Source organism: Callithrix jacchus, chromosome 8, assembly GCF_049354715.1.
Source record: "Callithrix jacchus isolate 240 chromosome 8, calJac240_pri, whole genome shotgun sequence".
Classification (NCBI taxonomy): domain Eukaryota; kingdom Metazoa; phylum Chordata; class Mammalia; order Primates; family Cebidae; genus Callithrix; species Callithrix jacchus.
The window spans coordinates 108,175,075-108,189,461 of record NC_133509.1 but is presented as its reverse complement, the minus strand read 5'-3'; the positions used below and the strand labels follow the sequence as shown (position 1 = coordinate 108,189,461).

The 14,387-nt window shown below is 40.3% G+C and overlaps 1 protein-coding gene across 11 annotated transcripts in view; it reads right to left on the bottom strand.

Annotated features, from left to right (window-relative positions):
* The window catches only part of PSEN1 (presenilin 1), an 87,858-nt gene that overhangs the window by 20,279 nt on the left and 53,192 nt on the right, over positions 1-14,387 (bottom strand). For all 11 annotated transcript variants that reach the window (XM_035260943.3, XM_078335361.1, XM_017977199.5 and 8 more), the window contains exon 7: positions 4,629-4,849. In XM_035260943.3, the coding sequence (XP_035116834.1) occupies positions 4,629-4,849 (221 nt within the window). The remainder of the gene's footprint in view (positions 1-4,628; positions 4,850-14,387) is intronic.

Genomic DNA, 14,387 nt, shown 5'->3' with positions numbered 1-14,387 from the left:
AGTATTATGTACTACTGAGAAATACTTGAAATAAGAAGGCAGTTCTTTTTTGATTTCTTTTTTGAGGAACCAAGAGGGCAATAAATTTAAATAAAACAAAATAATAAGTCTTTGCAAGATAAAGTTTAATATTTCTTTACTCTGGTCAAATAAAAGAACTTCACAAATATTCAGGTCTCAGAACACGTGGTGCTGAAAAGTAGCTTATTTTACAAAAATAGTAAATCAGAGAGGAAGCAATATACCTAAACTATTTCTGTTTATATCACCATTTCTTTCCATCAATGGCAATTTTTCTTTCATTTTCTGTCATGAAAATTCAGCATATAAAATATAATTTTAAACACAATAATAGAAAACAGGTAAAAATATATACATATATAAAACATATACATATATATATACGTGTATACACGTATATATACATATATATGTATATACACACATGTACATATGTACAGCTAAATATACCTATTTTAGCTGTACCTGTTTTACACATACACACACAAATATATATAAAACAGGTACAGCTAAATTTGTAAAGGAAGAATTGATAGCTTGTGTTGACTCTCTTGTCACTTATTTGCATTTAAATTTGAAAACTTCATCTTTTGCTAGGCATAGTGGTTCATATTTGTAATTCTAGCACTTTGGGAGGCTGAGGCAGCAAATTGCTTGTGCTCAGTTCAAGACTGGCCTGGCCAAGATGGTGAAATACTGTCTCTACCAAAAATGCAAAAAAATTAGCAGCTCATGGTGGCAGGTGCCCATAGGCCCAGCTACTCAGGAAGCTGAGGTGGGAGACTGCTTGAGCCCTGGAGGTAGAGGTTGCCATGAGCCGAGATGGCACCACTGCACTCCAGCCTAGGTAACAGAGTAAGACTCTGTCTCAAAAAAAAAAAAAAAAAAAATTCATGCTTTGAAGTGGTCATGTCTCTTTGTATTTTATACATATAAAATTATATTAATAATACAGTACAGTAATAAAACATACACAAAGAAATCTCTACTCTCAACACTTCTACTTCAATTTGTTTGAATAAGTCTGCCCTGCTGCGAAGTAATGAGATTTTCAGGTTGTTTGACTCTGCCACATCCCGTAACTATTTCAGTTTTATAATATACTCTTCCTTTAAGAATTGCTAACTGATAAGTTTGCTTATTTTTTAGAGCAATTAAAATAAATTAAAATTGCTTTTGCTTTGAAATTTTCAGAACTTTTATGACAAATTAAACCTTGAAACCTTGTAAAAATGGAGTGGAGAATCACTACTCTAAACATTGGGTACAACAACATTCTCATTTAAAAGGAACTTAAAGCTCTGTAGAGATACTCATTTATGCGATGTGCAGACAGAATGGAAGGTTGACGGTAAAAAATATTGTAATGTAGTGAAAAGAATATTGGACTAGGGATTCAGATTTGAGATCAGAGTTTAAGCTTGGGCAAATAATTTACATCTGTAAACTTCAAGTTTCTTAGCAGTCAAATAGGGATAATAACTATCTTGATACTTCACAGGATTATTTAAAAATATAACACTGGGCCGGGTGTGGTGGCTCACACCTGTAATCCAAGCACTTTGGAGGCCAAGGTGGGCGGATCACCTGAGGTCGGGAGTTCAAGACCAGCCTGACTAACATGGTGAAACCCCATCTTAAAAAATAAAAAAATAAAAAATATAACACTGGGCTGGGTACGGTGCTTCACTACTGTAATCTGAGCACTTTGGGAGGCTGCCTGAGGCCAGGAGGTCAACACTAACCTGTGCCTGCAGTCCTCTCTACTCAAGAGGCTGAGATAGAAGGACTGCTTGAGCCCAGGTTTTTGAAGCTGCAGTGAGCTATGATCACGCCACCTTACTCCAGCCTGGGAGACAGAATGAGACCCTGTTTCTTAAAACAGAAAAAATTTACTGATAGACACTGTTCTAAGTGTATTATTGTATTAAATGTATCATTTAATCTTCAAAACAAGAGACTTAGGGGTTGAGCAACTTGTCTGTGGTCAAATAGCTAGTAAGTGATGAGTAGGCTGGGCGCAGTGGCTCACACCTGTAATCCCAGCACTTTGGGAGGCTGAAGTGGGTGGATCATTTGAGGCCAAGTTCAAGACCAGCCTGGCAAACATGGTTATACCCCATCTCTACTAAAAATACAAAAATTAGCTGGGCATGGCGCTGCACACCTGTAGTCCCAGCTACTTGGGAGGCTGAGGCAGGAGAATCGCCTGACCCCGGAAGGTAGAGGTTGGAGTGAGTGGAGATCATGCCATAGCATGGTGACAGAGCGAGACTCCATCTCAAAACAACCAAAAAAAATGATGAGCAGAATCTGAACCCAGGCATTCTGTCTCCAGACCTGGCATTCTTAATCACAGCAAAGCAATAGATGGTTACTTTGCAAACCATCAAGTACTATACAACATAAGGCAATAAGGAAATCACATAGAGAGTATATGACTTCTATAGTTCCACAACTGATTACCCAAATACAAGAACAGAACTAGTTCAATTCCATTTCCATAGACTTCGTCAATCAAATGAGGATGACCTTTCCAATTACAGGCCACCAAACATTTTAATAAGTATGTAATAGTGATAAAAGTGTATGGCCAGGCATGGTGGCTCACACCTGTAATCCCAACACTTTGGAAGGCTGAGGTGGGAAGATCTCGAGGCCAGGAATTCCAGACCAACTTGGGAAATACAGTGAGATCTCATCTCTGTGGAAAAAAAAAAAAAAAAAATTTTTTTTTTTTTTTAAATTAGGCATGGTAGTGCATGCCTGTAGTCTTATCTACTTTGGAGGCTTAGGTGGGAGGATTGTTTGAGCCCAGGGCAGGAGTTTGAGGCTGCAATAAGCCATGATCGTGTCACTGTACTCCAGCGTGGGTGACAAAGAGAGAGAGATCCTGTCTCTGGAAGCAAAAAACCAAAAACAAAAAGAGTATGACCATGGCCTTATAATATAAAAGTGGTCACATATCAGTTTCTGAAAATGAATCTCTCTTTGGCTTTCATACAGGACAATAGCCGAAGAGTAGGTACCTAAAAGCTGCCTGGGTTAATGGCTGGAATACATTCTGATGGTTCAGGACCCATGTCACAATGGTGGTTACAGAATTTGAATCTCACACTGTCCAAATCAGTTTTATGTTTAAAATAATAATTCCATATATTACCTTATATAAAGGAGGTAATCTAATCTTTATTTTTAAAGGGCAATGAGGCCAGATGCAGTGGCTCATATCTATAATCCCAATACCTTGAGAGGCCAAGGCAGGAGGATTGCTTGAGCCCATGAGTTCAAGACCAGCCTAGGCAATAGAGCAAGACCTTGTCTCTACAAAAAATAAAACAGCCAGGCGTGGTGGTGCACACTTGTAGTCCTAGTTACTTGAGACAGGCTGAAGTGGGAATACTACATGAGTCTGGGAGTTCAAGGTTGCAGTAAGCTATGATCGTGCTACTGCAAACCAGCCTGGGTGACACAGAAAGACCTTGTCTCAAAAACAAAAAAGAGAGAAAAGCTTATACAATCAGACATAAAAGAAAAAAAACTTTTAAAAAGTGAATTGAGCATTTTTTGTGTCTACCACTTCGCTCTGCTTGTGCCCTTTTTTTTTTTTTTTTGAGACAGAGTCTTACTCTGTCACCCAGGCTGGAGTGCAGTGCCGCCATCTCAACTTATCACAACCTCTACCACCTGGATTCAAGCAATTCTCCTGCCTCAGCCCCTCAAGTAGCTGGGATTACAGGCACACTCCACCACACCCAGCTAATTTTTATATTTTTAGTAGAGACAGGTTTTATCATGTTGGCCAGGCTGGTCTCGAACTCCTGACCTCAAGGGATCCACTCGCCTCAGCCTCCCAGAGTGCTAGGATTACAGGCATAAGCCACTGCACCCAAACCTGCTTGTGTTTTTTTTTTTAACATATACTCAATTCACTGAACTTTTACAACAGTGGGAGATGCACTGTTCCCAATTTATAAATGAGAAAGCTGAAGCTCAAAGAGCTCAAGTCACTTTCCTAAGGTTATAAAGACTGTCAGTGGTAGAGATGGAATTTGAATCTAAGTCTTCTCAACAGTTGTTTGTGGCTCCTTCCACTAACCCATCACTGAGTTAAACTAGTGGCGTAATAAAACATTTTTAAAGAATAAAACCTCAAAATTTTGGAAAAAACACAATTTTTTGAGAGAGATTCTTGTTTTGTCACCCAGGCTGGAATGTAGTGATGCAATCACAACTCACTGTAGCCTCTACCTCCTAGGCTCAATTGTTCGTCCCACCTTCCTAAGTAGCTGGGACTACAGGAGTGCACCACTATGACCAGCTAATTTCTGTATTTTCTATAGATACGAGGCTTTGCCATGTTGCCCAGGCTGGTCTTGAACTCTGAGCTTAGGTGATCTGTCCGCCTCAGCATCCCAAAGTGCTGGGATTAAAGGCATGAATTACCATGCCCAGCTGAAATCTTCAAATGAAAAAGTTACTATAGATAATTAATGATTTACTGAAGAGCTATGGAATTTTACCATTTTCTCTAAATCAAGATAGATGAGGAAAGAAAACACTCCAATGAGGCATTTCTGTGACAAATTATCAGTCTTGGGTTTTACCATATACTGAAATCACAGCCAAGATGAGCCATGCAGTCCATTCAGGGAGGTACTTGATAAACACCAGGGCCATGAGGGCACTAATCATAATGAGATATGCCTGCTGGAGTCGAAGTGGACCTTTCCAGTGAATGGCAATCATTCCCACCACACCAAAATTCCAGATCAGAAGTGCAACAGTAATGTAGTCCACAGCAACGTTATAGGTTTTAAACACTTCCCTGAAAAAAAGTTAAACAGATTTTAAGATTTATGTACAATAATTTTCATCAAAACATTGTTTAGAATAATGTGATGGCTCCAAAACATTAGATATTCATATCCCACCTTTATAATTTTAACATAACCTGTATCAACTGTGCTATTTTTATTTAATACTTTCCTTTAAATTATTTTTTTGAGCTAGGGTCTCATGCTGGAGTACAGTGGTGCGATCACGGCTCACTGCAGTCTTGACCTCTGGAGCTCAGGTGGTCTTCCCAGCTTGGCCTCCTATGTAACTGGGACAACAAGTGTGTGCCACAATGCCCAGCTATTTTTTTTTTTTTTTTGGTAGAGATAGGGTTTCACCATGTTGCCGGGTTTGAGCAATCTGCCCACCTCAGCTTCCCAAACTGCTGGGATTACAAAAATGGCCCATAGCACCTGGCCAATTAACTCACTTTTTTCCCTCAAGTTGAACAATTCACTTTTCCCCAAGCTGAACTTTTTTTTTTTTAAACAGAAAGCTCTATATCATTCATATAAATGGGAAACCAGTTTCACAGGCAATAATTATAAAAATAAGTACAAACAGAAAAAAAGATCATATAATACCTAAAATGCCATACTTTGGGAATATTAGTTTAAAATATCTGAAATTAGAAAAAAATTAAACATCTGCCAATACACTTTATAGCTAGGACATAAATTTCCATACAATGAGATTTAGCGGTCATTAAAAGTATATATGCAGGCTAGGCACAGTGGCTCATGCCGTAATCCTAGCACTTTGGGAAGCCAAGGTGGGAGATGAGAAGATCACTTGAGGCCAGGAATTCCAGACCAGCCTGGGCAACACAGTGAGATTCAATCACTACAAAAAATTTTTTTAATTAGCTGGAGGTGATGGCACATGCCTGTAGCCCCAGCTACTCAGGAGGCTGGGCAGGAAGATAGTCTGAGCCTCGAAGTTGGAGGCTGTGTGAACCATGCTCACACTACTGCACTCCAGCTTGGGCAACAGAGCAAGATCCTAACTGTAACATTTTTTAAAATTGCATATATATAATTTTAATATAATATATAATTTATATATATAATTTTTTTTAAATACATACATTTATATATATGTATATATTTTGGCATTTCAAAGTAGGAGATAAATCATCTTTCTGGATAGTAACTGAAACCCAAAGTTTACGCTTAAACAAAGGTGTGCTTTCTTTCTCCTTCAAAGCAGGAGATAAATTATATATATGCACACACACACTTATATATACACATACACACACGTTTTTAATACACACATATATTAAATAGGCATAGGTATAGGCATAATACACTGTTGCTTGAAAAAATAAAGGATCCTGTTTATGATCCCATTTACATAAAACTGAGAGAAGAGCCGATGAGAAACTGATGATGACAGGACTTATCTTTAGGTGGTAGGAATCTGGTCATTTCTCTCCTATGTCTTTTTAAAAAAACAATGAATGTTTTGCATTTTTATAACGAAGAAAATGCATTTGAATTTTGGGGAGGAAAAATTCACCAGCTAACAACAAAGAGACTGCAACTATAAAAGATGCCTGAGGTAACTGAGGAGAAAGAAAGCACACTTTTAGGCACAAACTTTTGAGTTTCAGGTACTAACCAAAAAGAGGATTCCTCTCCCACTTTGAAATTCCAAAACAGAGTAAATGTTGAAATTTCTGGACAATGTAGATAATTATTTATATTAAGCATTTCAGGTATCCTCAAACTTAAAAAGAAACAACAAACAACCTTTTTATTAATCTTTGGTAGGTAACACATGAATATGATATAAAATTCACAACAGATACTGTGAAAAGTAGGTTTGCTCCCACTTTGTCTCTCAGTTCCCCTCTCTAGCAGAAAGCAGTATTTTTTTTTTTTAGATGGGGTCTTGCTATGTTGCCCAGGCTGGCTTTGAACTCCTAGGCTCAAGTGATCCTCCTGTCTCCACCTCCAAAAATGTTGTGATTACAAGTGTGAGCCATGACCAGCTGGAAAGCACTATTATTAATTTCATGTACATCCCTCCAAAGACTCTATACATATCATACATACAATTTTCTTTTTTTTATTGCATTTTAGGTTTGGGGGTACATGTGAAGAACATGCAAGATTGTTGCATAGGTACACACGTGGCAGTGTGATTTGCTGCCTTCCTCCGCTTCACCTATATCTGGCATTTCTCCCCATACTATCTCTCCCCAACTCCCTACCCGCCACTGTCCCTCCCCTATTCCCCCCAACAAATGCCAGTGTGTGATGCTCCCCTCCCTGTGTCCATGTGTTCTCATTGTTCAACACCTGCCTATGGGTGAGAACATGTGGTGTTTGATTTTCTGTTCTTGTGTCAGTTTGCTGAGCATGATGGTTTCCAGGTTCATCCATGTCCCTACAAAGGACACGAACTCATCGTTTTTGATGGCTGCATAATATCCCATGGTGTATATGTGCCACATTTTCCCTGTTCAGTCTATCATCAATGGGCATTTGGGTTGGTTCCAGGTCTTTGCTATTGTAAACTGTGCTGCAATGAACATTCGTGTGCATGTGTCCTTATAGTAGAACGATTTATAATCCTTTGGATATATACCCAGTAATGGGATTGCTGGGTCAAATGGAATTTCTACTTCTTGGTCCTTGAGGAATCGCCGCACTGTCTTCCACAATGGTTGAATTTACACTCCCACCAACAGTGTAAAAGTGTTCCTATTTCTCCACATCTTCTCCAGCAGCTGTTGCCTACAGATTTTTTAATGATCACCATTCTAACTGGCATGAGATGGTATCTCAATGTAGTTTTGATTTGCATTTCTCTAATGACCAGTGATGATGAGCATTTTTTCATATGTTTGTTGGCCTCATGTATGTCTTCTTTTGTAAAGTGTTTGTTCATATCCTTTGCCCATTTTTGAATGGGCTTGTTTGTTTTTTTCTTGTAAATCTGTTTTAGTTCTTTGTAAATTCTGGCTATCAGCCCTTTGTTAGATGGGTAAACTGCAAAAAATTTTTCCCATTCTGTTGGTTGCCGATTCACTCTAATGATTGTTTCTTTTGCTGTGTAGAACCTGTGGAGTTTGATTAGGTCCCATTTGTCTATTTTGGCTTTTGTTGCCAATGCTTTTGGGGTTTTGGTCATGAAGTCCTTGCCTACTCCTATGTCCTGAATGGGTTTGCCTAGATTTTCTTCTAGGGTTTTTATGGTGTTAGCTCTTATGTTTAAGTCTTTAATCCATCTGGAGTTAATTTTAGTGTAAGGTATCAGGAAGGGGTCCAGTTTCTGCTTTCTGCACATGGCTAGCCAGTTTTCCCAACACCATGTATTAAACAGGGAATCCTTTCCCCATTGCTTGTTTTTGTCAGGTTTGTCAAAGATCAGATGGTTGTAGATATGATGTGTGGCCTCCAAAGCCTCTGTTCTGTTCCATTGGTCTATATCTGTTTTGGTACCAGTATCATGCTGTTTTGATTACTGTAGCCTTGTAGTATACTTTGAAGTCCGGTAGTGTGATGCCTCCCGCTATGTTCTTTTTGCTTAGAATTGACTTGGCTATGCTGGCTCTCTTTTGGTTCCATATGAAGTTTAAGGTGTTTTTTTCCAGTTCTGTGAAGAAGGTCATTGGTAGCTTGATGGGGTTAGCATTGAAACTGTAACTTACTTTGGGCAGTATGGCCATTTTCACGATATTGATTCTTCCTAACCATGAACATGGAAAGTTTCTCCATCTGTTTTTGTCCTCTCTTATTTTGTTGAGCAGTGGTTTGTAGTTCTCCTTGAAGAGGTCCTTTATGTTCCTTCTTAGTTGTATTCCTAGGTATTTTATTCTCTTTGTAGCAATTGTGAATGGCAGTTCATTCTTGATTTGGCTTTCTTTAAGTCTGTTATTGGTGTATAGGAATGCTTGTGATTTTTGCATGTTGATTTTGTATCCTGAGACTTTGCTGAAGTTGCTTATCAGTTTCAGGAGATTTTGGGCTGAGACGATAGGGTCTTCTAGATATACAATCATGTCGTCTACAAATAGAGACAATTTGACTTCCTCTTTTCCTATTTGAGTACTCTTTATTTCTTTTTCTTGCCTAATTGCTCTGGCTAGAACTTCCAGTACTATATTAAATAGAGGTGGTGAGAGAGAACATCCTTGTCTAGTGCCAGATTTCAAAGGGAATGCTTCCAGATTTTGCCCATTCAGTGTTATATTGGCTGTTGGTCTGTCGTAAATAGCTTTTATTATTTTGAGATATGTTCCATCAATACCTAGTTTATTGAGGGTTTTTAGCATAAAGGCTGTTGAATTTTGTCAAAGGCCTTCTCTGCATCTATTGAGATAATCATGTGGTTTTTGTCTTTGGTTCTGTTTATGTGGTGAATTACGTTTACAGACTTGCGTATGTTGAACCAGCCTTGCATCCCTGGGATGAAGCCTACTTGATCATGGTGGATAAGCTTTTTGATGTGCTATTGCAACTGGCTTGCCAGTATTTTATTGAAGATGTTTGCATCTATGTTCATCATGGATATTGGCCTGAAGTTTACTTTTCTTGTTGAGTCTCTGCTGAGTTTTCGTATCTGGATGATGTTGGTCTTATAAAATGATCTGGGAAGGATTCCCTCTTTTTGGATTATTTGGAATAGTTTCAGAAGGAATGGTACCAGTTCCTCTTTGTATGTCCGGTAGAATTCGGTTGTGAACCCATCTGGATCTGGGCTTTTTTTGGGTGGTAGGCTCTTAATTGCTGCCTCAACTTCAGCCCTTGTTATTGGTTTATTCAGGGTTTTGACTTCTTCCTGGTTTAGGCTTGGGAGGAGGCAAGTGTCCAGGAATTTATCCATTTTTTCCAGGTTTACTAGCTTATGTGCATAGGGTTATTTGTAATAATTTCTGATGATGGTTTGAATTTCTGTGGAATCTGTGGTGATATCCCCTTTACTGTTTTTTTTTTTTTTTTTTTAATTGCATCTATTTGGTTATTCTCTCTTTTCTTTTTTATTGATCTGGCTAGTGGTCTATTTTGTTGATCTTTTCGAAAAACCATCTCCTGGATTTATTGATTTTTTTTTTGCAGGGTTTTTTGTGTCTCTATCTCCTTCAGTTCTGCTCTAATCTTAGTTATTTCCTGTCTTCTGCTAGGTTTTGAGTTATTTTTGATATTGCTCCTCTAGCTCTTTCAATTTTGATGACAGGGTGTCAATTTTAGATCTCTCCTTGCTTCTCATGTGGGCACTTATTGCTATATATTTTCCTCTAGAGACTGCTTTAAATGTGTCCCAGAGATTCTGGTATGTTGTGTCTTTGTTCTTGTTGGTTTCAAAGAACAACTTTATTTCTGCCTTCATTTTATTGTTTATCCAGTCAACATTCAAAAGCTGGTTGTTCAGTTTCCATGAAACTGTGCAGTTCTGAGTTAGTTTCTGAATTCTGAGTTCTAACTTGATTGCACTGTGGTCTGAGAGAATGTTTGTTATGATTTCCATTCTTTTGCATTTGCTGAGGAGTGATTTACTTCCAATTATGTGGTCAATTTTAGAGTAGGTGTGATGTGGTGCTGAGAAAAATGTATATTCTGTGGCTTTGGGGTGGAGAGTTCTGTAAATGTCTGTTAGGTTTTCTTGTTCCAGGTCTGAGTTCAAGTCCTGGATATCCTTGTTAATTTTCTGTCTGGTTGATCTGTCTAATATTGACAATGGGGTGTTCAAGTCTCCTAATATTATTGTGTGGGAGTCTAAGTCTCTTTGTAAGTCATTAAGAACGTGCCTTATGTATCTGGGTGCTCCTGTACTGGGTGCATATATATTTAGGATCATTAGCTCTTCTTGATGCATTGATCCTTTTACCATTGTGTAATGTCCTTCTTTGTCTCTTTTGATCTTTGTTGCGTTAAAGTCTGTTTTATCAGAGACGAGAATTGCAACTCCTGCTTTTTTTTGCTCTCCATTTGCTTGGTAAATTTTCCTCCATCCCTTTATTTTGAGCCTTTGTGTATCCTTGCATGTGAGATGGGTTTCCTGGATACAGCACACCGATGGGTTTTGGCTTTTTAATCCAATTTGCCAGTCTGTGTCTTCTGATTGGGGCATTTAGTACATTTACATTTAGCATTAATATTGTTATGTGTGAATTTGATACTGCCATTTTGATGCTAGCTGGCTGTTTTGCCCATTAGTTGATGCAGATTCTTCACTGTGTTGATGCTCTTTACCATTTGGTATGTTTTCGGAGTGGCTGGTACTGGTTGTTCCTTTCTATGTGTAGTGCCTCTTTCAGGACCTCTTGTAAAGCAGGCCTGGTGGTGATGAAATCTCTGAATACTTGCTTGTTTGCAAAGAATTTTATTTTTCCTTCACTTATGAAGCTTAGTTTGGCTGGATATGAAATTCTGGGTTGAAAGTTCTTTTCTTTAAGGATGTTGAATATTGGCCCCCACTCTCTTCTGGCTTGTAGGGTTTCTGCTGAGCGATCTGCTGTGAGTCTGATGGGCTTCCCTTTGTGGGTAACCCGACCTTTCTCTCTAGCTGCCCGTAGCATTTTCTCCTTCATTTCAACCCTGGTGAATCTGATGATTATTTTCCTTGGAGTTGCTCTTCTTGAGGAATATCTTTGTGATGTTCTCTGTATTTCCTGGACTTGAATATTGGCCTGCCTTGCTAGGTTAGGGAAGTTTTCCTGGATAATATCCTGAAGAGTATTTTCCAGCTTGGATTCATTCTCTTTGTCACATTCAGGTACACCTATCAAACATAGATTAGGTCTTTTCACATGGTCCCATATTTCTTGGGAGACTTGGTTCATTCCTTTTTACCCTTTTTTCTCTAATCTTGCCTTCTTGTTTTATTTCATTGAGTTGATCTTTGACTTCTGATATCCTTTCTTCTGCTTGGTCAATTCGGCTGCTGAAATTTGTGTATGCTTCGTGAAATTCTCGTGTTGTGTTTTTCAGCTCCATCAATTCACTTATATTCCTCTCTAAGTTGTCCATTCTCGTTAGCATTTCGTCAAATCTTTTTTCAAGGTTCTTAGTTTCTTTGCATTGGGTTAGAACATGTTCTTTTAGCTCACAGAAGTTTCTTATTACCCACCTTCTGAAGCCTGATTCTGTCATTTCATCACACTCATTCTCCATCCAGCCTTGTTCCCTTGCTTGTGAGAAGTTGTGATCCCTTGTAGGAGGAGAGGTGTTCTGGTTTCGGGTGTTTTCATCCTTTTTGTGCTGGTTTCTTCCCATCTTTGTGGATTTATCCACTGTTGTCTTTGTAGTTGCTGAGTTTCAGATTGGGTCTCTTAGTGGACATCCAGTTTGTTGATGATGAAGTTATTTCTGTTTCTTAGTTTTCCTTCTAACAGTCTGGCCCCTCTGCTGTAGGACTGCTGAGGTCCACTCCAGGCCCTGCTTACCTGGGGATCACCTGCAGCAGCTGCAGAACAGTAAGGGTTTCTACCAGTTTCTTCTTCTGCTATTTTTGTCCCAGAAGGATACCTGCCAAATGTCAGTCTGATCTCTCCTTTATGAGGTGAATCTTTGGATATATGGGTGTCAGGGAGCTGCTTGAGGAGACAGTCTGTCCTTTATAGGAGCTCAAGTGCTGAGCTGTAAGCTCCGTTGTTCATTCAGAGCTGCTGGGCAGGTACGTTTAAGTCTGCTGCAGCAGAACTCATAAACCCCTTTTTTTTCCCCAGGTGTTCTGTCCCGGGGAGTTACGGCTTTATTTATGAGTTTCTGTTGAGCTGCTGCCTTTTTTTCAGGGCTGCCCTGCCCAGCAAGGAGGCAGCCTAGTCACTGTCTGCCTGCAGACGCTTTGCTGAGCTGCTCTGGGCTTTTCCCAGCTGCTGTGTGAACTTCCCTGCAGTCTTGTTTATATTGGTGTAGTTAGAACTGCCTCGGCAATGGTGGCCCACCTCTGTAATGGCGGACTCTCTCTGTAATGGTGGGTTGCCTCGGCAATGGTGGGCTGCCTCAGCAATGGTAGACTACCTCCACAGTGGTGGAGTATCTTGGTAATGGCGGATGCCCCTCCCCCACAGAGCTGGACTGTCCCGGGTTCAGCTGTGCTTGCTGTGAAACTCTCAACGCAGAGCATTTCCAAGTGCTGTTTTTTTTGTGGGGGTGGGACCAGTCGAGCCGGATCACCTGGCTCCCTGCCTCAGAGCCTTTTTTTTTTTTTTCAGTTGAACAGCTGACTCTCTCCCAAGTCTTCCAGTAGCCTGTTGAAAAGGCACCGGGATCTGTATGATTTCCCGTGAGGCGAACGACTGCGCCAGCTGAAACAGCGGTGCTGAGATTCGTGGTGCTTTTTTGCCCAGGAATCTCCTGGCCTGGCTCCCTGTTTCAGTCCCCTTTTTAATCAGATGAATGGGCGACTCTGCCTTCACAGAGCTCCAATCGCCAGCTAAAAAGGGCACCCAGACCAGTATATTTTGTACTGAGAATCGCCACACCGGGGCACTGGCAAAACAGCTGCACCAGCCAAAACAGCCACGCTGGCAACCCATGGGGCTCCTCCGCCTGGGAATCTCCTGGTCTGTGGGCAATAAAAATTCGTCTGGACATGTGGCGTCGACTCACCCTCTATGCTTCCACTGAGAGCTGCAATCCTGAGCTGCTCCTAATCGGCCATCTTCCATATACACAATTTTCTACTTGACACAAATGATAGCATGTTTTAATTCTTTCTCCTTTAAATAGAGACAAGGTCTCACTGTCACCCGGTGGCACAATCATACATCACTGCAGCCTCAAAGTCCTTGGCTCAAGTGATTCTCCTGCCTCAGCCTCCCAAGCAGTTAGGACTACAGGTATGCACCACCATGCCTGGCTAAGTTTTGTATTTTTTGTAGAGATGGAGGTTCACCATGTTGCCCAGGCTCATTTAGAACCCCTGGGCTCAAGGATCCTCCCACCTCAGGCTCCCAAATTGGTGGGATTACAAGTGTGAGCTACTACACCCAGCCTTAAAATTTCTCAGTAATAAATCTTGCAAATTATCTTTTTTACTGCTCTACACTATCAGTTTATTCACTTAAAATACCAATTTTTCAGAAGCAGCAGCTTCTTAGTGGAACAGGGACTGCTGGCCCTCAGTGCCCACGCCTTCCCCTGCACCAGAAGCTCTGAGTACCATGTATGTCAGGAGGATGAACCTGAGCTGGAGAGGGCCTGGAACCACATTCGGTCACATCCACCCAGTTGTTAGCCTCCAACTGGCTATGAATCCAAAGGAAGGTAGAGGCCAGTTCAGTTTGCACCTGCTACTGCTCAGTGCCCACCCAGTCACCAGAGACAAATATGTGGTAAAGGTCAAGGGCTTCTTGGAAGGCAGTCTGCAGCCTGTGCAAGATGTTCTCCACACTGCTCAGCTAAAGGGGAGCTGGGGCAAGGGCCTTAGCCGGCATCTCAGGCTCACTAGTGTCCAGAGCTTGCACAATTCTTGTTTACTCATAGATATTTAACTCTTTTGCTGCTATCATAAATGGAATTTGTCCTTTTATTATGTTTTCTAACTAGTTGTTTATGCGAAGGTTATTGATT